Source organism: Amblyomma americanum, chromosome 7 (assembly GCF_052857255.1).
Source record: "Amblyomma americanum isolate KBUSLIRL-KWMA chromosome 7, ASM5285725v1, whole genome shotgun sequence".
NCBI classification, from domain to species: Eukaryota; Metazoa; Arthropoda; class Arachnida; order Ixodida; family Ixodidae; genus Amblyomma; species Amblyomma americanum.
In genome coordinates, this window is record NC_135503.1 from 68,336,390 (window position 1) to 68,358,229 (window position 21,840).

A 21,840-nucleotide genomic window follows, 5' to 3' on the forward strand; every position below is an offset into this window, starting at 1 on the left:
GGTTGCATTCCAAAACCTATGCCTCTGCCTCCGCCAAGGGCACCGATCCTGCTACCGCCCAGACCGATTCCCTGGCTTCCTAGTCCAAGCTGAGACCCAGCAAGGCCTAATGCTGGTCGCTGTAACGCTAGTCCAGACGTGGCCAGCGCCGGCTGTAGACCATAAGCTAGGCGCGCGCCATTCAAGCCTCCATTTCCCAACTGAGCTCCCATCAAGCCGTAACCCGGTCGTGCACCACCACCCCTGTACAAAATGCGTCCTAAGCGAACACCACGGCCAGATCCACCAGTCGGTGTCAGGTACCTTAGGCTACCACCACCCGTGGTTGCGCCCCCGCCGCTTTCTCCGTGACCGCTGTCAAGTTCGTACTCAACTGTCCTGCCAGGGACACCCGTCTCGCCGAATTCTGACTCGTAGTTGACCACCTGGGGTGTCGCGCTCCACGAAAACTCCTCATGTGCTCCTCCGGCGTGATCTTCGTCGTTTCCAGTAGATGCAATGTCCATTCCACCGCCTGCTTCGTGTTCTTCGTCAGCTCTCTTCAGTCGATGATGGGACGGTTCCGGGGGCACTTCTGACGACTGGTCTTCTTCAATATTGTTGCCGCTAGAGATGACGATCTCGCCGCGATGTGTTCGGACATCCGCTTCTAACTCCTGGTACGTAATCTTAATCTCATTTTGGACACTTATAGCACATAAGAACAGCGCCAAAAGTTCTCCAAGTGCGAAATTGCTGTTGCTCAAAAAACGCTTCATGCTGAAGCGAAAGCAGCCCCGTGCGCAGTGAGCGTATGCAGTGCTGTAAGCAGTCAGCGCCGAAAGGGCCTTGCCTCACGTCTGTCGCCTCAAAGTCAATCAGTTGTTGGCGTTCACCGCGACGCTGTCGCAAGAGCTCCAAGGAGCGAGCGAGCGCTCTTCAAGTGAAAAAAGTGCACCTGGCGTAGAGCAAAGCTAGACAATCACTGTTTCACGTGGAAAAACCTAAGCAGTTTTAAGCTAGAAAAGAGGGGGGCGGGATATGAGGCCGAGGGAGGAGGGGTTGCGTGCCTATATGCACGCAAGAAAAACGCAACAGGAAATACCCCATGTTCACATATCGGTGGTGGGCACACGCCTTACTCCTCGACGTCATTGCGGTCGTTTGTCAAAGTCATTCAGGAGTGATTCCGTGTAAAAATATGTCGTCAGGAGTATTGGAAGAGGGGCGAAAGTGTTAAACGGGGGTCATGAAACCATTTTCAGACTCAAGCTGTTTATTGCATGTTCGATATACATTTCATAATAAATGGACCAAATATGGGCTCATTTGTTGTAGCAAGTAATTTGTAATTGAATTTTTAAAGGTTGTTCTGAACCGCGTGGACGTCAGGCAACAGTGGCACGCTCGCGGATCGCGACGACATATACTGACAGTCACGGGCTTGCTTGCGACTGTACAACTGAACTGCGGGTAATGAGCGTAGGGGATGAGTTGTTCTTTGTTCAGGCTTGGAGTGCGGTGAGGCGAAGGGGGTAAATTGGAGAGGGACATAGGCAACAAAGACATGTGTCCTTCCCTTTTCTGCGCAGCTTCTGCCCGCTATCGGCGACTTCCCCACAATTTGCCGCGATCGTACTCGAGTATAGGCGCGCGCATTTTTGCAGCAGACAACGCTGCCAGTTCATGACGTCGCTCAAGCTCCTTCAAAATGGCCATCGCAGCCATAGGGTGGGGCTTAGAGCCCATAACTTCAAATTCCAATTTCTAGCTCGAATGCGCGCGTAGAGTCTACTTACTTTTAATTGCGCATAATAACATCGTGGCTAGTAGCTTCAAAGTAAAACTACGATTTGTTGTTAGACCATGTCATAACTCCTTCAATGTAACTAATCTGGCCAGCGGCTGCTGCATTTAAACTGCTAGCGCAGATGATTAGCTCAGTTTATACTAAAATAATATCCAAGCACCTATATTGAACATTCATGCTGGCAGCGCCTTACTGAATGCTTAATTTGCCCGCAACTCATTTCGAGCGAGTTCTATAAATACTTCTTTCATCGTAGTCCATTATCCATCATATCTAGAGTACGCTTATCTCTGCAATCCGACATGGTTTGCGACAGCTCGTGCGCCTTTCGAGTTTGGTCTCAAAGCTGGGGCTCTAAAGAAGTAGAGATTAGGGGAATCAGAGCAAGCGCAGGTTTGTGGGTTTTCTTGATCAGGGCACGCGCAGTTGTTTTGCTCCGAGACGCCACAATGTGTAACATCTCCCGAGCAGCGTGGACGAAGCGAGAAGCAGAGCACTAACCTGTCAGAAGATTCTGATGCGCGCTGTCAGAGTATCAATATCGAATCCGTACAGCTCCAACCGGCAGATTTATTTGTTCTCCAAACTTACAAACACCTCGAACTCGTGTTTACTTTGGTTTTTCTAATCATTATTTCTTTAAAGCGACAGGTTTTAGGCCGAACTTGTAAGGCGCGCTGGCTGTTGCACGCCATTTCGGGCTTCCGATATACGCAAACTGAAACGTGTTTCTGAGCGCGCGTAAGTCAGAAGCCACGAGCGAAAAGCGGCGAAAGGCAGCCAGATGAGCCCGTCAAGAACGCACAATCTCCTCCGCGCTCTGCGTATCGGCCTGAAGTAAGCGAAATACAAGTCAAATCGAACTTCGTTCCGGTTGGTGTCAGCCGCCGCAAACATACTAAGAGCATTGTCTCGGCTCCAGCGACTGACACTTCGTTGGGCTGGCGTCAGTACAGGCTCAATTTTCTCAATGGGCGATATGGATACAAATGGAAGAAAGAATTTGGTCGGTACTCGTGCGTGAATGCGGATGGACGGCAGATGGGGCTGGATGGATGGATGGATGGATGGATGGATGGATGGATGGATGGATGGATGGATGGATGGATGGATGGATGGATGGATGGATGGATGGATGGATGGATGGACGGATGGATGGATGGATGGATGGATGGATGGATGGATGGATGGATGGATGGATGGATGGATGGATGGATGGATGGATGGATGGATGGATGGATGGATGGATACGGCTGAACCCTTTACATCGGGCGGTGGCTCAAGCCACCTAGCCATGTCTTGTGAAATTTTACTCCTGTCTTGCTTTTAGCCACCAATCAGATAACCTTCGCTTGGTTACTTCTAACCTCTTAAAATCCACTTTCCCTTCACTATCCCTAAACCCCAATGCCTTGGGTAAGTTAGCCCCGCTGCCTTCCACTGTAGGGTGAAGCCCTTTACAGAAAAGTATCAAGTGTTCAGCTGTTTCCTCCTCCTCTCCGCACGCAATACGACTGCTGCCACCTGCCGGTGCGCATTGATAACGGAAGAAAATTGAGTTACGCCTCCGGTCGAAAGTAAACTTAACTGTAAAAATGTATGACGCATGAACGCGGACACTAGAAATGCTACTGTAAAAAAAAAGTGGTGCATAGGAGGAAAAAAATTCTGGCCTGCGCAGGGATCGAACCTACGACCTTCGCGTTATTAGCACGACGCTCTAACCGACTGAGCTAGCAGGCCGGATGTCTGCTCTGCTGGCAGATATACCATATGACGATATATTCAGTGTTGTTAAGCCTGAAAGCGGACAAAGAATGTTTCCGTAAAAAAAGACTGGTGCATGTTAGAGGAAAAAAATTCTGGCCTGCGCAGGGATCGAACCTACGATCTTCGCGTTATTAGCACGACGCTCTAACCGACTGAGCTAGCAGATCGGATGCCTGCTCTGCTGGCAGATATACCATATGACGATATATTCAGTGTTGTTAAGCCTGAAAGCGGACAAAGAATGTTCCCGTAAAAAAAGACTGGTGCATGTTAGAGGAAAAAAATTCTGGCCTGCGCAGGGATCGAACCTACGACCTCCGCGTTATTAGCACGACGCTCTAACCGACTGAGCTAGCAGGCCTGATGTCTGCTCTGCTGGCAGATATACCATGTGACGATATATTCAGTGTTGTTAAGCCTGAAAGCGGACAAAGAATGTTCCCGTAAAAAAAGACTGGTGCATGTTAGAGGAAAAAAATTCTGGCCTGCGCAGGGATCCAACCTACGACCTTCGCGTTATTAGCACGACGCTCTAACCGACTGAGCTAGCAGATCGGATGTCTGCTCTGCTGGCAGATATACCATATGACGATATATTCAGTGTTGTTAAGCCTTAAAGCGGACAAAGAATGTTCCCGTAAAAAAAGACTGGTGCATGTTAGAGAAAAAAATTTCTGGCCTGCGCAGGGATCGAACCTACGACCTTCGCGTTATTAGCACGACGCTCTAACCGACTGAGCTAGCAGGCCCGATGCGTCCACCGCTGGCAGATATATCATATGACGATATATTCAGTGTTGCTGATTTTGAAAGACTATTATTCGTATCTCTTTTTTACATTCTTAGCACATCGTGTCAAAACGTGAGGAGCAACGGCGAAGAGGCAAAGCGCCAGATCAACCCATTACTAGATCGCTAAGAACTCCATCCACCTTCATGGCTGTACGTAATCAGAGCGGAGAGAAACTTAGAATGCTCGTATAATAGTTAACCCGCCGCGGTGGCTCAGTGGTTAGCGCGCCCGGGTACTGAGCCGGTGCTCCTGAGTTCGAACCCGACCGCGGCGGCTGCGTTTCGATGGAGGCAAAGCGCAAAAGCGCCAGTGTGCTATGCGATGGCAGTGCACGTTAAAGGGAAGCTGAAGCACTTTTCGAAAAAATTGAGTTCCATGCGGTATTTTATAGTTTTTAGCCCTCTGAAAAAGAATATCGCATTCGAAAAGGGCGGAAATAAACCCAAAAAGTTGTTTTTTGGAAGAAAACGGGCACCAGCGTCTCAGGGCGCCGAGCGAACGCCGCTTATGGCCGGGATCGTCGTGACGTCATCTACGGGGATCTCCGGCCAGCATCGACTGCGTTGCTGCGTAGCGCGTTGCTTCAGCTGGCTTGAGAACTGCGTTTTGCAAATTATGGATCCGGCGTTCACCAAAGCGCGGGCCGAAATGCAGCAAGCCTACCCGTGAACGGCGTCACTTCCGCCAGTTCCGTCCCCCCATTCGGCGCTTCCGGAAGCGAAGAGGGCGTGTCGGCGGCGGGTTTTTAACAAGCGATTGCGGCTTATTTTGCCAGCAGAATCGAGAAAAAATTTACACACATGATTTTCAAAGTCCCTTCTTCCCAACCACAGCGTTTCATGCAATTTGAAAGCCGTTTCAGCTTCCCTTTAAAGATCCCCACGTGTCCGAAATTATTCCGTAGGCCTCCACTACGGTACCTATTTCTGTCTTTCTTCTGTCAATCCTATTTTCTTTTCTTCCTTTAAGGCTCGGTGGAGGTGTGCAGCTGCAGTCAGACAGATACTGCGCCATTTCCTTTCCTCAAAAAAAAAAAAAATACACCACGGCTAACAGGTCATGTGTCTTAATTTTTCATCCAAGCCGCGAACCGTTTTCCACCAATATTTCACTCGCAGACTATATTTGGTGGTAATAAGCTCTTTCCACTTCCTGTTTGGCAACGGTACCTTACCGTTCACTCAAAACAAAATACGTGCGGATAAAATTCGAATAAAACTAAAGCTTTCTTGCGCGTGTCGAGTGTTTTTAACTTCCCCTCGCGACCGGCGGCTGCGTCTACCTGCAGGCAGCATTGTGATTATATTAAAATAAAGCGTAAATACACAAATTGTCAAAAATTTTATTATATGTCGGAACCATCTCCACTAGGTACTAGTGCCTTCCTTTTCCATCACTTTTAAGCAAAGAAAAGCTTGCTGAATTTTCGCAGTAAAAAATGTAATTCCCCCTCTCTGTGCCAGTAGACGATACGACCCCATCCACCATGACCAGAACATTCTAATGGAAGAAATGCGCCGCACTTCCACATCAGCACGTGGCGTACAGCTATACTCCGCCCAAGGTCAAGGCACGCACCGCGATGCCGTAGCGTGCGGCCACGCTGAAGTGCTGTGTACCTGCAGCTGCCTCTGCTCTCAACCTCTGCACGAAACAGGCATAGCACGTAAAGGCGTCAAGTGACCAGGTGCTAGCACTAGCCTGGGATGCGTGAGAAGGCATTTCCACGTGTCGACCTGTGCTGGCAAGCAGGACTGAAGATGCCCACACGCGAAGCCCTACTTAGCCCTGCACAAGGTCCAAAACAACCTTAAAAACACGCTGGTCAAACAGTACTTAATCTGCATAGGCAAAGAAACGTACAAGACGCTGGCAAGACTGTTATAAACGCAGCAGGAAAGAGGTGACAACAACCGATGGGAGGTGGCAGCAGAATTGTGGGCTCGCTCGCTGGATGTCCACGCCATGTCTGCTCACAAAAGTTGAGGCATGGACAGAGAAGACGATACTGATGCGTTTCCAACGCGTCCCTTGCGTGGAAAGTGAAATGAGCAGAAGTGAGGGGAAATGAAGAATAACTCAATGGCGAGCGACAAATGCGCGTCCACACAGCGGCAGTATCGAATTCTTCAGCTGCACCCGGTCTCAGTTCGTGCGCGGCTATGCTATCAGTCGGCAAACATCGCATCTGGTTCTGCCCCGGGATGGCAACAGCTGATCAAACACGCTCTTCATCGTCGAGCACGCAGCCTTGCATGATTGATGGCGGCCCAGGACAAGAACGATTCGTCCGCCACGTCCGGTGCAGATCAACGGGCATCTTACGAGCAGTCGCGATGGTCCCAATAGCGCAGTTGGTCTTTGTAGCCCTGCTGATAGTCGGCGCTGCCTGCGAGGATGACCTGGGTGAGATGTGACGGCCACTATGCTAGATCAAGCGGTTAAAACTGCGGCTGTTTTGATAATGGGGTAGACATTGACCTTGGCTATTTCCTTTCTTCTCCTTTCTTCTGCTAATCAGTGAAGTAAAGAAAACAAAGTTCGTATATCTATTTTGTAGAATCCTTAGCCAAGGCTGGGACAGGGTATTTGGTATGTCGGGTAATTGCAGCGCTTAACAAAAAGAACTAAACAAATCAGGAATACGGTAATATTGCACCACCCGTCTAAAGCACACAATAGAGAGTTATGGCATATCGTTACCGTTTTTACGTTACCGTTTACTGTGTTAACGGACGCCGGACTTTCCGGTTAGCGCGGCGAACGCCAGAGGACGTTTTAGCGTACCGTCTCTCCCGTAACAAGCTACCGTAAGGCTAAAACGAGTGATGATCATGGCAGATGCTCAGCTTTTAATGAAAAAAAAAATACGGATGCGTTGCAATCATTTCTATGAAGTGAGATGCTACACTTAATCTTTTTCTCTGCATATAACGACGTACCGACTACACTTCAGCTAAAAGCCGACTCAGCGGCTTTTCAAATGCGCCCGTGAAGCTAGACACCTTTACCTACCCGGGCCAGTAGGCAGTTTCACAACGTAGACCTCAGTAATCTTGCATACACAGCGCACGTTGAGTTGCGAGCGCTGTGAAAAAGCACAACTACGACACCTGTTTGCCGTGCCGCATCGTCACTTCTTTATGTTTTTGGATGTAAACACAGTGGCGCCATCTAGTGGCAGTAAGTTAAAGCGCACCAACTCCGGGCGGAGAAACTTTTTATTTTCTGCAATTACTGATGAATATAGTAAAAAAAAACTAGCCTTTTTTTTTGAGGAAAAAAATCGTGAAAATATAGAATGCTGTTAAATCGGGCACAAAACTGAAGAGCTGCAGTGTAGTCGTTGCTATTTGAAAACATGGCTTAGTTCTTACTCAAACCTCAACGTATGGGTGAGTGTTTGCAAATTAAAAACGAATGCCTTCATGTATAGCGAGAAGTGGCGCCGAAGAACGCGACGGCGGTGCAGTGTTTGGTCCGAAGCGGCCGTGCAGGGCGCCGCCATGTTTGTTTACGAGCGAACGCTAACTCTCCGCAACGCTAAAAGAGATTCCGTAAAGTGCTAGCGGACCGGTAAGTGGCGGCGCATGCGCAGATGTCGCTAGCCGGGCCCGGTAAACGTTAACGTAAACACGATAACGATATGCTATAACTCTCTAATGTTGTGCACCGTAAAGCACCCTGACGCTAACTGCAGGCCCGACCTTGGAGTCGTGTTCCCAAGTTAAATTGCTAGTTACATAATGTGTCTAAACATAGGGTGCAGCGATCCGCAAAGGCGTTAGTAAAAAACACTACGCATGCAATGCTCTGCCAGTCAAAGTCACAGCTGACCTGAAAGAGGAACCTTCTGTGCCTTTCGTAGCTGCATACACGTCCCCTTTGTTTCACGCAAATCTCACTCTTGATTAGAGAGGTGCACATTGAGAAGCTTCGCCACCGAAGATCCGTTCCTAAACGCCGCAGGTATTGAGCGAAGCGGAGGAGCCGTACCTCAGTAAAGCACTACATCTAAAGCATGGCCTCCTTAAAGCAGTGCCTTATGGTGTATGGTTTACGGTTTATAGGGTATAACGACCAAAAGTGACTCGGGCTGTGAGGGACTCCGTATTGGAGGACTCCGGATAAGTTCGACCAACTGGGGTTCTTAACGTGCACTGTCATCGCACAGTACACGAGCTTCTAGCATTTCGCCACCATCGAAATGCGACCGCCGCGGCCGGGATCGAACCCGCGTTTTTCGGATCAGCAGCTGGGCACCATAAGCACTGAGCCACCACGGTCGCCCAAGCTGTGTCTTAGTGGTGACGCTTGTACTTCGTTGCGTGGAGCCTGCTTTTAAGAGGTCTCGACTTAGTTTCACGACTGGAATTCCAAGCCGTAGAGACCAAAGTATATACTTCCAATGTCTCCTTCCTGAATCCTGCTGCATAAACTCCCTGCGGTTCTCGTCACGCACAAAAAGTAATGGTTTCTTGCCACCACAGTTATTTGTAAAGAGGGCCTTGACGTAAACATCACGGCCAAATAAGAAAATCTTAGGACTAGAATGTTCGAGAACCCTTAATTAGATTACCACATTGGGTTATATTAACCCAATAGACTCTTCCGCCTTAATCCACCCTCTAATCCCCCCTAAAAGATTTCAGTTCGCCCAATAATCTCTGCTAATGCACATTAAACCATTTTCTGGGGGGGGGGGGGGAAGCGTGCTTCCAAAATTTGGGGGGGGGGGGGGGGTGTCCGGTTACTTGGCGGTGAGACAACTCTCAAATGCTTTCTGTTTTTCAAGCATGTGGTCAAGAAGGCCCCAAGATTTTTAAGAATAAGTTTTCAGCCTTTCTTCGACTAGAATGCATTTCTAAATAAACGACAAGGAAACAAGCATGCAAATAACTAGCAGTTACTCGCATCTCGTGCATTAAATTTACACCTCAGCCCAGCGTCAGCGTAACACGACTGCCGTATTTATTCGTAAATTGGTCGATCCGTCATATTGATCAACATGCTACCTACGGGAACTGGACAGAAGTGAAGTTGAGGTTAGAATGTAATATGTGTTGCCCAACGAAAACTCTCACCTGTCAAATTACGATTAAGATACCTAGAACAGTGTGTCAGCTATCGTTTATGCAGCGACGCTGCGAGATATATGCTACCGGAAACGGCGCTGTATTCACGCTAAGCAGAAAGACCGGCGTAAGAACCTGATATACAGTAGAGCACGATGAAGAATGCGAAGTATATAGCCTTCTTATCGCTCTATCAATGTTCTGCAGAAAACAAATATTCGGCAATTCGTTCCATCAATGCTCGGAAGACGGACAGCCTGGGTGCGTTAACGTTATAATGGAAGGTGTTTTACCTACGATATTTTTTTTAAAAGCAGTCTTTTGAATCAGACCTCGTTTTGCGGCATAACATTCTCAGAAGTATAGTGCACCAGAATACAGTGAAGGTGTGCTAATTAGCAGGCCAGTTAAGTAATATTAAATAGTAAGCTTTTTAGCTTTTGCTGCAATGCTCCTTGTTTGTTCAGAGGGTTGTAGCTGCCGTTAGTAATGCCCATGTTAGTTTTATGATTTCTGAAATTGCCATTCTCATCGCCGCTGCGGCGCAAGGAACTTTGGGGCCGCACATGGGGAAACCGAAACCACGTGACCAGATAAAGCGCTAGCCTCGCCTACAAGCTCGCGTCACACAGCGGTGAGAGTTTCACGTGCCCCATTTGCGGCGCCCGGCTGGGAGCAGCGAACGGGCAGAGAGCACGTGGCAGGCGCGCCGGTGTATGATGCGCACTCGTAGTCTTGGCTAACGCTCTTCCTGGTCACGTGGTTTTGGTCCCGCCCGTGTGTGGCCTACATAAGGTTCGACTTAATAGTATAGACACGCTAATGAGGTGGGTGATTGAAATGTATGGAGCGAGGGGGGTGATTAAAATGGCCCGTAAACATTTGCAGAGTGGCAATAGTAGCAACTGTCATACTTTGAGAAGTCTTGAAAGTCACCATAAGGAAGGGCCTTCAGCGCTATAGCGTCAATCACGCCGTTCTCGCCTTTTCTTTTTCTTCGTATGGGCCTTGCCTTTGTTGTGATCTGTATCTTTAGCTGATTAAAATCCCCTCACTTCATTGGCAACTCTCGAAATAATCTGAAAACATATGGAGATATCTTTTTCTTTTAAGTACAATTTTTAATCGAACCTGCAGTCAAAAAGAAAAATTCCTGAAAGGAACATCATCATGCAGAAACGCCACTGAAATCTGGAAGCCTCTGCATTCTAGAAAAGAACTGGGAATCTCTCGCGGTTTCCACTTTCTGGCTCCTAAATCTAAACCGAAGATTTCATTGCCGGCAGAAGCTGTTCACGTTGAAGAGCAGGCTCCCTGGTTGCCTGGAATTTGCTCGTTTCGTTGTCTTTTAGTCTCCGTTGAAACGGTTGCAGTTAAGAACAAAAAAAAAGAGATCAGAAAACTGTTCTGTTCATCTCTTCTGGTCAAAGTAGAGCTAGAAAGGTCTTCAAGAAAAAAGAATTATCTGATAGCAATAATAATATCCGCTGACATGGATGATTTTCAACACTGTCATTTATTTTATACCGTTATTATAGGAAACCTCTAGGGTTTAAACCCTGGCTTAAAATCGAACCTGAACGTAAAGAGCAGTTTTTTTTGTATGAGCGTGGCCCTAAAAACATCCGTTAATGCTCGCTACGGGCTTCTTCCCAGCTTAATGATCCACAGTTTTGTTGCACTCGCGCTCCCAGCAAAAGCCTACACTCTGTTTGTAGAGGAAAACCAACTTCTACACACAAAAAAAAAAAAACGTGTGTGTGCAAACTCACAGGAGTCTTGCTCTGATTTTTTTTTTCGCTCTTCGTCACTCCGCATGTCTCAAGGCATTTCAGCTGTATGCATGCAACATTGAAGAGCAAGCACTGACATTAGGATGTATAGCCTGTCAACCTTGTTTTTCCTTTTAATATTATTTTACAACGGTAGAGTTTAAGCTTAAGCGCCCATTCCTGGGTTTCGCGTCGGTGTAGTAGTAGTAGTAGTAGTAGTAGTAGTAGTAGTAGCAGTAGTAGTAGTAGTAGTAGTAGTAGTAGTAGTAGTAGTAGTAGTAGCAGTAGTAGTAGTATCAGTAGCAGCAGCAGTAGTAGTAGTAGTAGTAGTAGTAGTAGTAGTAACAGTAGCAGCAGCAGTGTTCGCAGTAGTCGTAGTAGCCGGCGTAACGGGCGAGTGCGTTGCCATGGCGAATCACTCGCAGGGCAGTTACCGTGGAAGGAGCACGGTATCTATCATGAGGGAAGTCTGAGGAATGCATAACCAAAGGGTGGTTACCACCGAAACCATCCGAGGGGTGGTTACCGTCGAAGAAGAAGAGTATGGCGAGTGCGAGGAATGAGCAACCAGTGTCTGCCACATAACCATATGAAGAATAGTTACCGTGGAAGGAAGAGGGAGGGTACGGTGGAGGGTTGTAGCACGGTTCATACGCGGTGGCGGTGGAGAGGTTGAGCGGTGGTGGCGCCACGGGCTTAGATTGGCGAACTCGAGTCTACAAGTATCTTAACAGCAGCTGCTGAAGTTCGCTTTACATAGTGCTGACCATCCTGTACGATTTTTTTCCTGTTTCATTAAGCTGCATTCGATACATCTAAGGACTGCGTCCCGGTGGACCTGAGTGGGGCTTCTTGGAGGTAGAGCACGCGGCTATCGCTTTCATGTGTTTGTTTTTTGTAATCCAGACTTCAAACTCCAGTTGGTTTACGACGCGATGGATAGCAGTTTAGACAAGCCACAAGTCAATCGACTCGTCATCTCAGCGATGAGAATACTATCCATCGACTCCAAGGTACGTAGAAAACGTCGTATACCCGTAGCATTGCGGTTTTCGCCTCACGCCACGCACGACAAGATCACTGCCCTTCCATTTTTCAATTCAATCGAAACTTGTGGTGATCTTTAGTTTCCACAGAACCACAATACAATCCGAGACAAAAAAGGTCAAGCAGAGTAATACTCATACACCAGCAAACTGTTCACCCTTTAACATGGGAGTTCGCTGTGACGAGCACGGAAATATGGAAGCCAAAAAAAAAAACAGCACTGTTTTTTTTATTTTCTCGTGGGCCATAGGGTATAAGCTGTAAAGCTATTAATGAAGTACGGACATCATCGCAAGGCGGAGGGACAGCTTTTGTCCCTTCATATTCGTTCCCAAAGACCTGCATAACGTGCAGTCATGGAGAAAAGTTCACGAGATGTGGATTTGGCAAAAAAGTAATACCTGAGCTTCCTCCACAGCCAGTCAGTCAGTATTTGTTCCAGCGGATGAATCGCACATGCCCTCTAATGCTTCCATGATTTTCTTAACCCCCTTACCTCACTACAAAGAAAACTTTTTTTTTGTGCGAACCCGCATAAGACGGTCACAAAATTGGTCTATTCTTGCACTTATAGCACCCAGTCTAGTAAACTGCTGCATGTTGTAACCGTCGTGCTTTTCTTCTATAACCGAATAATTGATTAATACGCATGTGTTTATGAGCTTTAAGAATAGCACAAAGCCCGCCGTTGGGGGAAGGTAACCGACTGGCGTTGAGCATACAGAATGATTCAACACGCTCCACATATCTACAAGGCGTATAAAAAAGCTGTTTTGATTTTGCATTTTGCCTACGTTCAAAGTTCATAATGAATCTGTTTGGCAGTTCTGATTATAAGCTTATATGGCTTACACTAAGATGCTGTTCGCAGTCTACTTTGCAACAATTTTTTTTTTCTGCTGTCCTCGGTTGATGAGTTCACAACGGTACCGACAACTGCACCTAAGGCGTCGCTATCCGAGCCTCTTCCTGATTTTTTATCTTAAAATAAAGACATAAAAATGGGTCGATGTCTGGCGACTGCTAAGCTGCGGTCACGGTCTTGTATTTTAGGGCGCAAGCCTTTAATGGCTCATGCTCGCGCCCACGATCGTGTCCGTCCGTCCGTGACACTTCGTTTACTGGGAACTAATGAAGATAGCAGAAAAGGAACGGTTGCTTCAGATAGAGGAGGAAAAAATGACTCTAGAAGCAATGTTTGATGACTGTATAATAATTAATTAATTAATTATAGCCAGAAATGTCAAAACCGCGTCGAAATAGCGTGGACATCGACATAGCCACGGTAACGGTGGGACGTCATATCCACCATAAGTCGTCATAGCATAGTGAAATAACTCGCGAACTGATAAAGATAGGAGAAAATGAATGGATGCTTCAGATAGAGGAGGAAAAATTAACATAGAAGCCACGTTTGATGACTGTAGAGTAATTAGTTAAATAATTATAGTAAAAAATGTCACACTTCCGTCGAAAAACGGTGTGACGTCACATCCTCCGTAAGTCGTCACAGCACAGTGAAAAAACACAGAATGGACGGGAAAAACCCCAAATTTAGTAAATAGCTATCAATAAGTGATAGTGATTAAGAATTAGTAATTATTGATGATTTAATCAGAAATTATTTAATGATAATTCACAGAGGCAGCAACAGTAGCAGCCAAAGTCGCGCGGAAAGGTTTTCGCCTCACTCAGTTTAGATCGTCGAAGTGCCCGCCGAATTTTTTGCCCGTAGCGCCTGTATCGTCCGTTCTTATTGCGCAATAGCTAGCAACAATTCAGCTTGCCTTTCCTTATGCGAATGTAACTTTTTTATGATAACCTTCGTTTGACAAAAGCAGCATCTCTGAATATTCATGTCAATTTGTCTTTATCCCTTTTTCTACGTTACTGAAAGTCTCAAATTAGCGACAGCAAGATAAATTGCGCCACAGTCGTGCAAAATTCCTGGTTCAAAATTTGCTGAAATGCAAACATAAAGGAAAGGGAGGACTAGCAATGCTTTCCAATTGTGATTTAATATTCGGAGTCCATCATAAAACGGCATCTCTTTTAGAATCTAATGGAAATACTAACGTCTGGCCGAGAATGCCAGAGCATGGTGTCGGGAAGTTATTAAATATGTTATTTCGCAGCCCCGATTCCCACATATATACACATATATTTTTACAGGACACTGCGGCGATTGACTCCTGCTGGGCCAAAGGAAATAAGGATATAAACACGGTAAGCTACACCGACAGCGCTATGTGCGTGAAAGCACGTGTCTCTGTTCATTTTGTCCTAGGGATAAACTTTTTCAATGTTTCCAAACGCCTTTCGGAGTTTAAGCCAAGCCGGAGCGCCACGAACCGAAACGAGCGAAATGGCTTGTCTCTGGATGAAAACGGACACCTGCTCGTCTATCTGCGCAGTAGGCCCTGCCGGAAGGTGTTGCGACAATAAAGTATAACAGGAGTACTATAGTATTCTACAACAGCAGGAAGGTCATCAACAAACTGTAACACATTAAGCACCAATTGTCCCTGAGCACAGTAATGCAATTTTCCTAACCCTGTGTTTTGCTCATGATAGCCTCAGCTGCCTGTGCGTCATAAGAGCGAGTCCACAAGCCAACCATTTTTCCGCCCTACAGTGCGAGATAAGAGTGCGAAACATGTGAGGTGGACTTTACTTCTTCCTTTTGCCCGCGGGGAAACTTTAGGAGCTGTGCGTCATCTTTGCTTTTTATTACATCTGCGCGTATCGTGGCAACATTTAAACATACAGATGTGAAGCTACCACTGGTCGAATATCAAATTCTACTGCAGCTGTTAATTCTAATCGAGCGGTAACCCAATGCGAAGCAGCCAAAATATTCCGTATTTTACAATGTTTTCAAACTTTCTCTCGACAAGCGGACAGTTTTTTTTTTTTTGCGAAGTGATGTTTGGCGTTCGCGAACAAAATCTCGCATTATAAAGCGAACAACTCTGTGATGAGTCCACGCCCTTTGTTCTTTCACAGCTGTATTAATTATTATTTTCTGTATTGAGTTACCCTGTATTGTAAATCGTTTGTAGAAAATGACTGGCGCTCTAAGTCCTTAAGCGTGCTTGAAATTCCTGCATACTTTGCACACCTCCCAAAAAGACAACAAGGATCCCGCACAGACATTCTAATAGTTTCATGCGGAATGGCAGTACATTCATGTCCCTAAGTGTGACGGCCAGCATGTGGTACTTTCGTATTTAAGCGTTACCAGCAGATGCGACTTTAAACAACGGAGTTGCATAGCTGTCGTTTCCCATGCCTAAAAATTCCAGCGTCATGCTTGGACTCCACCCAAGCCATATCTTTATTTTTTTTAAATTAGCGGTTCGTGCTTTTAACAGCACAATTTCCGCATTTCAGCGCCGCCAGTATGTGAATTTTGTGCTGACGTTCAGTCCACAGCACAGGTTACCCGATCATCGTTACCTGGACATCGATGGACGCCAACAATTATCGATTGCCTTTACTGTGCTCAGTTCCAAATGTGGCTGTGCAGCTAATAATAGGCAATGTTTATGCTGTGGAACTTGCTTTTCTTTTGTCCCGTTCTCAGATGCGAGTGTGCTTCACCGATTCAACTGGCATAGTAAGTAAACCTGCCTTCAATTTGTCTTGATTTTTCCTACCGTTTTCCTGGTCAACCCAACCAATCCGGCCATGCCACTTATCGCAGCTTCCCATGCTCGGATGCACAGCTTGTCAAGCCAACGTTCGCTATCTCTTACTCTCCCCACTCCCCGGATTCCTTTCTGCTAAGCTGACTTCTTTCTTTTTTTTTCTTGCAGGTCAAACAGTTCATATTCTTTAGCAGCCAGCTTGCTTGCACAGCAGATTTTCAAGTTCATGCACCCCATCCTTTCCACATCATACACTCCTTCCGTTCACTGGGGCATCCTCCTCGGAGTGAATGGCTTACTTAACCTCCGCCAATTATGAACGCTTTGCCGAGATGAAGACAAGTCGTTTTGTCGAAAATTTTGCTATGGAAACACAGGCTTCCACTCCACCGTTGCTCAGTGTGCTTCAATTGTGCTATCAAGAACCCCACCATCCTCCTCTCTTTCTATGTTCAATTTGCATAGGTTTCTTTTTCTAGTCTCACTCTGATGTAGCACACCTTAACTTGATATTCAGATTTTTTCCGCGGTAATAGTTCGACTAAGCTGGTTGGAATTATGTCGCTGATCGGTGTATAAAGTTGAAAACGAAAACTAAGAAAGCTTATCGGTTATGACTCCAGTTTTGGGAATTTCACATCTTTTTGAAAACCTATGCTCCTGAGAAGCCCAAAAAATAAAATGTAGTTCAAGATAAGTTAGATCAGTTAATGTAATTTCCAGTGTGCAGTTTGCATCCGGTGCAAAGTCCACGGGGGCCATGAGTGCAATCAGCGCAACATAATGTATGTGTAACAGTACCTCTTGATGGGCTGGTTGGTAGAACATTGTCTAACAAATGACCACGCAGAAATACGGGCAATACGGGCACCGACTCCAACTGTTTGTTGAAAGCCGCGTGTCGCATATACCGGGTGTTATTTTTTTTAACCGTTTGCAGGTTTTTAAAAACACGGCGCTGATATTATTGTGAACGCCGTCTTCACGAAATGTATATTCGGCTCGGGGGACACGAGATAAGAAAATAGAGGTCAGAGTTAATTAATTAGCCATATTTAGTTGATTATTCTTTTAACCCTTCACTTAACGCTGCGTATTGCAATCTCCATTTTGGGGAGTAATTATTCAAAGCAAATACAATTTGCAGCATGTCTCTGAGTGCAACAGGCATTGAGATATTCGCCATTAAATTTTCAGTCTTTTCTGATCCGATTCGACAGCTGAACGCTCAGAGTGCGCCAGAAAAAGCCCACGATACTACGTAAAAAATTGACGAAATGATGACGACAACCGACGGCGCCAAGGCTGTAGGTGCGACTGCGGCCGGCAGGCGCTCGAGGAGAGCGCATATTCACTGCCTGCGTGAGCAGCACGCGCTCTTTCTTCGCCATTGGCATTGAACTTGGAGGCAGGTTTCCTGCCATCAGCGGCTTCGAAAAAGCAGCACGGTGATAACGCGCAAAATTTCTCTTTCCGCTCTGGCTCGGCCAAGAAAGGAACGGTGTGCAAGTTGTTTGCTCGTGCTTTATTATTTTTATCTAACATAATTTCAAAAGACATGAACTGATGACTCTTGCCCCGTCGTATCTCGGTTGCTAGGTTTTATGCAGCAGTAATGCTCAAAGTCGTTGTCTTCAACCGCCACGCATGCAATGAATGTCTGTTCATGGACTGCATCACTCGTTTCACAACCTGCGGGGTTATTTTCGCGCATCCCTTGATGATTCTTTGTTCGAGGTCTGCCACGTCTCCGGGTTGAGTTGCGTACACTTCGTTCTTGACATAACCCCAAAGAAAAGTCTAATAGAGTAAGGTCGGCTGACATACGTGGCCAGAACATGATTCCACCGTGCCCTATCCGATGACCGGGGAAGTGTCTGTCGAGCCAATCCCTTGCACGCGACGAGAAGTGCGCAGGCGTCCTGTCGTCCTGAAACCACGAGCTGTGGACTTAACAGGATCTCGGGCATAAAATCGCTGACAGCACCACTTAGAATTCTCGCTGCGTATTACTTTGCAGTTAGATTTTCCTCCAGAAAGTACGGCCCCACTACTCGATTTGAGTAAATGCCACGCCAGACATTCACAGACCACCGGACTTGGTGGTGGTGTTCCCGGAGCCAGTGCGGGTTCTGATCAGACCAATTACCTATTACGGCCAAAGTGGGACTCGTCCGTCCACAGAACTTGCCTAAAAAGGTCTGAGTCTTCGTCACATTTTATCAACGCCCAGTTGCTGAATTCATACCGCTTTTTGTAATAATCTTCACTCAGATCCGGATGCAGCGATATTTGGTAACGATAAAAAATATCCTTCTTGAGCACTCTCCAGACTGAATAGCGGGAGGATCCAACGGCCTCGGCGATTTGACGGATGCTGGCTTCAGGGTATGCACGAACGTAGGCTAGAACATTTATCTCGCATTATTCGCTCAGGACAACTCCTTTGGCTTCCTTGAATGAAGCACAGACCCTGTGGTCCGGAACAGCTTGTGCATTTTAGCGAACATTGTACGTGACGGAACCAGGCTGCCAGTACTCTCGGAGGCATAGAGTCGGGAGGCGAGGCGCTTTCACACAGGAGACGACCATCTGCTCCTTCTCGGTAAACGCGGCCCGAAAGACGCGGGTTCAATCACGGCCGCGACGGTCGAATTTCGATGAAGGCGAAATTCTAGAGGCCCGTGTACTGTGCGATGTCAGTGCACGTTAAAGAACCCCAGGTGGTCGAAATTATTCCGGAGCCCTCCACTACGGCGTCCCTCATAGCCTGAGTCGCTTTGGGACGTTAAACCCCCATAAACCTAAACCTTCTCGATCAACGAGTACCGCGGTTGCAGCTACCCTGCCATTCAACGCCCATTCAGAGTTCATATGTATAGTATTTCAGCATCCTTGTTCGTTCTGTTATCAGAATCGACCGCCCGCAGTGCACCAGTGGAGATTCCGGTGAAAAATAATGAATCGCAAGCCGATAAGCCACCATTAATTTCTCGGCCGAGCCAGAGCGGAAAGGAAAATTTCGGGAGTTATCACTATGCTACTTTTTTCGAAGCCGCTGATAGCAGGAAACCTGCCTCCAAGATCAATGCCAATGACTAAAAAAGAGGGCGTGCTGCTCATGGAGGCAGTTACTATGCGTTCTCCTCGAGCGCCTTGCTCGCCGCAGTCGCCGCTACAGCCTTGGAGCCGTCGGTTGTCGTCTTCATTTCGTCAATGTCTTACGTAGTATCGTGGGCGGGATTTCCAACTCATTCTGACCGTTCAGCTCCCGAATCAAATCTGAAAAGACTGAAAAATCATTCGCATATATCTCAGTATCTGCTGCACTTAGGGACATGCTGCAAATTGTATTATCTTTGAATCTTTACTGTCTTCAATATTGCGATTGCAATATGCAATGTAAACTTAAGAGTTAAAAACATAACGAAATTTGGTTTGGTTGGTTTATGGGGGTTTAACGTCCCAAAGCGACCCAGGCTATGAGAGACGCCGTAGTGAAGGGCTCCGGAAATTTCGACCACCTGGGGTTCTTTAACGTGCACTGACATCGCACAGCACACGGGCCTCTAGAATTTCGCCTCCATCGAAATTGGACAGCCGCGGCCGGGATCGAACCCGCGTCTTTCGGGCCAGCAGCCGAGCGCCATAACCACTCAGCCACCGCGGTGGCTCAATTAACGAAATTTGACTACTTAATTAACTTTGAGCGCTATTTTCTTATCATGTGTCCGCTGAGCCGAATATACATTCCGTGAAGGCGGCATTCACGATATACTATCGGCGCCTTTTGTTTAATCTGTTAACGGTAAAAAAAAAATACCTGTATGTAGCCCGAAGAAGGCGAACGCATGCGCATTTCTCACATGATAAAAACCAAAAAGGACCCCATGAGCAGTTTTCTTCTGTTTGGTGTTTTTTTTTGTTTTTTACCATGTGAGAAATGCGCATGCTTTCGCCTTCTTCAGCCTATATATATGTGAAATGTGGCTTTCAATAAACACAGTCGGCGCCCGCCCTCTTCGTCTTTCTGTGTGGTTTGTGTTAAACTCAGCACTGTTTTTTTGTTTGCTTTGTTAGAGAATGTATGTGTGCGCGCTGTAACTGGCATGGGCCGGGCTGGCAAAGTAAAATAGCCTCCCGCTTGTACTTCAAAAGAGGACTCGTCATTCTCTTCGGGGTCTTCGCTGTTACTTTCTTAATCGACCGCAGACGTCCACAAGCCTGCATCAGACAAGTCATTGACAGAAACTTAAAAATGAATGGTTTGCCAACATTCACCCACTTGCACACTTCTGGGTAGCATTATGTTCGAATACCGGATACTAAATAGTACCAGTAAGCTCGCGCGCAACCAGATAGCCGCACGATGCAAAAGAAGCACAACGAGAGCGTTATAAAACTTCGTTGATAGAATCGGTCTGTTATATTGGGTCATAATAAAAGAAAAGAATGCTGTATTCTCCGCACCTGTATAGTACAGTCCATAAAGCACAAAGTTTTGGATTTGAAACACATATAGTCCCGTGCTGTATTCTGGAAACTACATCGCACCCTCTAGCGCGAATTGACAACCCGTTTATTCAGTAGGCTGACTAACCTACAGGCGTTTATCAACCAAGGAAGCTAGATAACACGAAAAACACAACGGAAAGAAAAAAGTGAAGGAACCAATATCAGTTCGGCGTCAGTGTTTCCATTGAAGCTATTGTGAGATAAGCGCCTAAACAGGTCCCCAGGAAATATTATTTTGCTCGCAGGGGAAGGCTTTGTTGACTGGTACGTACAAAACTAGTTTGCCAACATGGCGCGGCTCCAGCGCCAACAGTCGACCTGCAAGGCAGTGCTCTGATCCAATCTACGCGACTGCCTACCGCTATCAAGTGCAGGCTTGCGATAGATGGAGTCAGCACCGTATCCTGATTTCTTTCTTAAACCTCTTTAGAACAATATTCAAGTTCAGCAGCTATTTTATGTGAGTATTTTCTTGAATCTGAAAATTATCACAGTGGCCCCATTTGCTGAAGACTAAATTCCACGTGAAGCTTCCCTATAAATAACATTCCACACATTAGCAGACGTCAAATTGTAAGCGTGTACTCGGAAAGAAAGAGGAAGTTGTTGTTATTGTTGCTATCCTAATACAATGGCACATCCCCACACAGTAGGATCGGCCAAGGAAAGAGGAAGTTGTTGTTGACGTTGTTGCGTCATATACGATGGAAGAGGAAGTTATCTGTCATATACGAGGCCTTTCTTTTTTTTCCTCCCCGCTCATTCAGTGCGAACTTGAAACATTACATGCCTTACAATCGAATTTGCACATAAAGCCATCGTCTCGGCTTCGACCTCCTTGTTACCAGGTCGCCTGTCGTTTCGTCGTCCAGTCTGTGAGCCTATATCCTATTATTATTCCCTTTTTTTCTCCTCTAAACGCTCCTGATTCCAGCAATTCACCCCATGTGTACTGGCCACTCCCCCGTAGTTGGTATGTACCATCTTTACTTGAGGCCAATTAACTAAGCAACATTTCGCTGCCAGGCTTAACGAAAACCTTCACTTAAACAACGGGCGAACTTCTGTCGTTCACATGCTTTTTTGAGCCAACCTTGCTTGCCTGCAACGCAGTCTGTGGACGGCGTATGCAACAAAGAGGGAATCGAAAAGTACCTCGACAGCCGCATGGGGCACCTGCACGGCATGTTCCGGGACTTCGCCGCCGACTTACTCGGATGCAGCTGCTACAAGAAGGCGAGTTACCCCCGTTTCGTCTTCTTTCACAACTTCGTGCATTCTCTTGTAGATATTTCTCCCCATTGCCGAAGCACCGCGTAGCCGCAACGCTTGTTTGAAAACTGCGTCAAATTCTTCGCTCTCAGCCAGCCCTGTATATGTGTGTACTGCTTGAGTCCTTGAGTTATCTTCAGTGCAAAATGAACATCAG

At 46.7% G+C, this 21,840-nt stretch overlaps 1 protein-coding gene and 3 non-coding genes across 5 annotated transcripts in view; 1 reads left to right on the plus strand and 3 right to left on the minus strand.

Annotated features, from left to right (window-relative positions):
- LOC144099290 (uncharacterized) overlaps nucleotides 1-21,840 on the plus strand; it is a 52,485-nt gene that overhangs the window by 26,499 nt on the left and 4,146 nt on the right. Inside the window, exons 1-5 of one of the 2 annotated variants that reach the window (XM_077632473.1) lie at nucleotides 6,641-6,758; nucleotides 12,106-12,212; nucleotides 14,419-14,472; nucleotides 15,833-15,865; nucleotides 21,525-21,647. In XM_077632473.1, coding sequence (XP_077488599.1) covers nucleotides 6,689-6,758; nucleotides 12,106-12,212; nucleotides 14,419-14,472; nucleotides 15,833-15,865; nucleotides 21,525-21,647 — 387 coding nt within the window. In that variant the 5' untranslated portion in view covers nucleotides 6,641-6,688. Of the gene's footprint in view, nucleotides 1-6,640; nucleotides 6,759-12,105; nucleotides 12,213-14,418; nucleotides 14,473-15,832; nucleotides 15,866-21,524; nucleotides 21,648-21,840 lie in introns of those variants that run through there. The other variant, XM_077632474.1, reaches the window with a different exon arrangement.
- Nucleotides 3,459-3,532, minus strand: TRNAI-AAU (transfer RNA isoleucine (anticodon AAU)). The gene has a single exon. It is a non-coding gene; the product is annotated as a tRNA-Ile (tRNA).
- Nucleotides 3,847-3,920, minus strand: TRNAI-AAU (transfer RNA isoleucine (anticodon AAU)). Its single transcript has one exon. It is a non-coding gene; the product is annotated as a tRNA-Ile (tRNA).
- On the minus strand, nucleotides 4,235-4,308 carry TRNAI-AAU (transfer RNA isoleucine (anticodon AAU)). The gene has a single exon. It is a non-coding gene; the product is annotated as a tRNA-Ile (tRNA).